At 31.2% G+C, this 2,500-nt stretch overlaps 1 protein-coding gene across 1 annotated transcript in view; it reads right to left on the reverse strand.

Moving 5' to 3' along the window:
• RIOK1 (RIO kinase 1) overlaps positions 1-2,500 on the reverse strand; it is an 11,133-nt gene that overhangs the window by 6,831 nt on the left and 1,802 nt on the right. Inside the window, exons 4-6 of the mRNA XM_027363516.2 lie at positions 1,901-2,043; positions 1,514-1,619; positions 1,201-1,343 (exon numbers count right to left, since the gene is read on the reverse strand). Coding sequence (XP_027219317.1) covers positions 1,201-1,343; positions 1,514-1,619; positions 1,901-2,043 — 392 coding nt within the window. The remainder of the gene's footprint in view (positions 1-1,200; positions 1,344-1,513; positions 1,620-1,900; positions 2,044-2,500) is intronic.

Raw genomic sequence — 2,500 nt, forward strand, 5'->3', positions numbered from 1 at the left:
CAGAGATGTGAGCCTACCCTTTTTCCCCAGCCTATTTGCATATAAAGCTCTGAATCTCCCCGCTCTTTTGGGATTAATAAAGTATTACATACCATTCCCAAGGTTTTCATGTATAAACAATAATGGCAATACAGACAGACAATTCTTTATGCAACTAATTGTTATATTTGGTTGAGAACAATCAAACTGATAATGCCTTTTGACCTAACAAGGCTGGGTAATAATCACTGTGCACTATTGGCAGAATTAATCTAAGGGTTACTTGTATGAGACAAAAATTTTAAATGCCATGATGTGGGTTCTCCTTCTGATTATGGATTTTCTTTCTATAAGAATATGAAAAAAGGCTAACATCAGAAGGCTGTAGGTTTCAAATAATAGCCTTTAAAATACACTTGTTCGGCCTTGAAGATATAGCACCTAAACTATGTTGGAGGGATAAAACAGGAAATATATGAAAATATACTTTTGGATTTTAAAAAAGTAAGAGAACCATAAAAGAAAAGAAAAGAAAAGATCCTGATAAGAAGAATAAGAGGCACTGCACAAATTGAAGAAAATAATTGGGCACTAATTCATATAACAGGTCAAGGCTATTCTTTAATAAAAGCTAAATAATAGCACCTGCTACCACTTGCCTTTGTTGAGTCTAACCCTGGTCTCCCCTACATTGAGAAATGTCTGATTCTCAAGTCCAACACTGATTCATATTTTGGATTCACATCTGACAGTCTGAAAGTGTTGCCTAAACTGATCATGTTCCTTTTACTTACTAAGCTGGTGGAAAAAAGAAAAAAGACAAATAATAAAACAAAAGAAGACAACATACTATCTTACCATATATAGAAATGCAATAAAGCACAGTAGAGATCTAAAGAAACTTTGGCAAGTTTTACAAAATGCAAGACCGAATGGAATTTCCGGAAGTAAATTCATGACAACAAAAACAACCCAATAAACATATATATGGGGACATTGGGTTTATCATTTCATTTAAAAAGACACATGATAATTAACACTGCCCAGTCACCTTTGCAAACAAATAAATAAATGAGAAGTACAAAAATATATAAAAATATATAAAAATAAAAGTATATAAACATACAAATATATCAACTTATAAATAAGGAAATCTATATCTATCTATCTATATAAGTTCTTTATTCATAATCATTCAGAACAAATACTAGAACTATATACCTGTGATCACCAGAGACATATCTATCTCTGTCTTTGAATACCAGGATGGAAGTTTTGTAGATCTTAACTGCATAATTCTGGCCATCACTGCTTAAGGCATGATAAACATTAGCTTCTTTACCCGTAGATATACAGCCATTAATCTGAAGAAGAATGATAATCACTAAAATCTTTTCTGTTTGAGTTCAAGAACTATTCAAAACCAAAAATGTTTACAATCAAGAGAAATGACATTAAAATTAAATGAGAAGAGTTATAATATTAAAATTACACCTGACATTCACATGTCCAGATAATTAAAGTAATAACCTACCTCAGCTATTGTTCCCTTGTTAAGAAATTTGAAGAGGATCATGCGAGTTCTAGGATCCAAGACCTGCTCTACTGTAGCCCTTTCAGCTTTGTCACGTACTCGCTGCCTGTAATGTTACAATGTTACAAGCAACATGCTAAAAGATATGATCAATAAACTATGATTAACCTTTATAAGTTAAAATATCCCTTTCAATGATATTTAAAATCTTTCTAGTTATATATATGTATATATATATATATATATATATATATATATATATATATATATATATATATATATATATATATATATATATACATATTTGTTATTTCACATCCGAACAAATATTCATTACACCATCAACTATGCACAAGCAATATACAAATATACTTTGAGCAAACTAACCTTTCACTCTCAGCCTTACGCTGAGTTTCCACCATGCGGTTAGTGACATTTCCTTCAAAACCCCTTAGGCCTTCAAACTTCTCAAGGCATATTTTTCCAACGTATTTCTTAAATAACTTCTCAGAAGGTTGGAATTTTTCAACCTGTAAAAGATTAACGTCAATACATCTTGCTCCCTATCGATCAGTAATAAAGTTTAATGAACATTTTGTCAGATATCTTTATCTGAATCTAAAAAATCTATGCATAACTGCTCTTTTGTATTGTTTCAAATCAATATTATTTGTCAGTTTACCATTTTCTACTTTTATTTGTCAGTACACACTGACATTCATATACAGTTAATGCCCGTTTTACAGTCCAGTTTCTGGTGTCTTACTTCAATATGATTTTTCTTTACAAAGTTTTAATGCCATTAGTGATTTAAAAAAAAGTGTATTTCAAGATAAGACTAAAGGTGTTAGTTCTCAAGTTTTCAAATACGTCTCAAAAGTTATTCCTAGCAAGATATTTTTGTGGCACCCTGATTGAAAGGATGGGAATATGCTGGCTACATGGACTGAAAATCAGAACCACTGCAACATTTGAATGAGCCTTATG

This window comes from Penaeus vannamei, chromosome 9 (genome assembly GCF_042767895.1).
Source record: "Penaeus vannamei isolate JL-2024 chromosome 9, ASM4276789v1, whole genome shotgun sequence".
Lineage (NCBI taxonomy): Eukaryota > Metazoa > Arthropoda > Malacostraca > Decapoda > Penaeidae > Penaeus > Penaeus vannamei.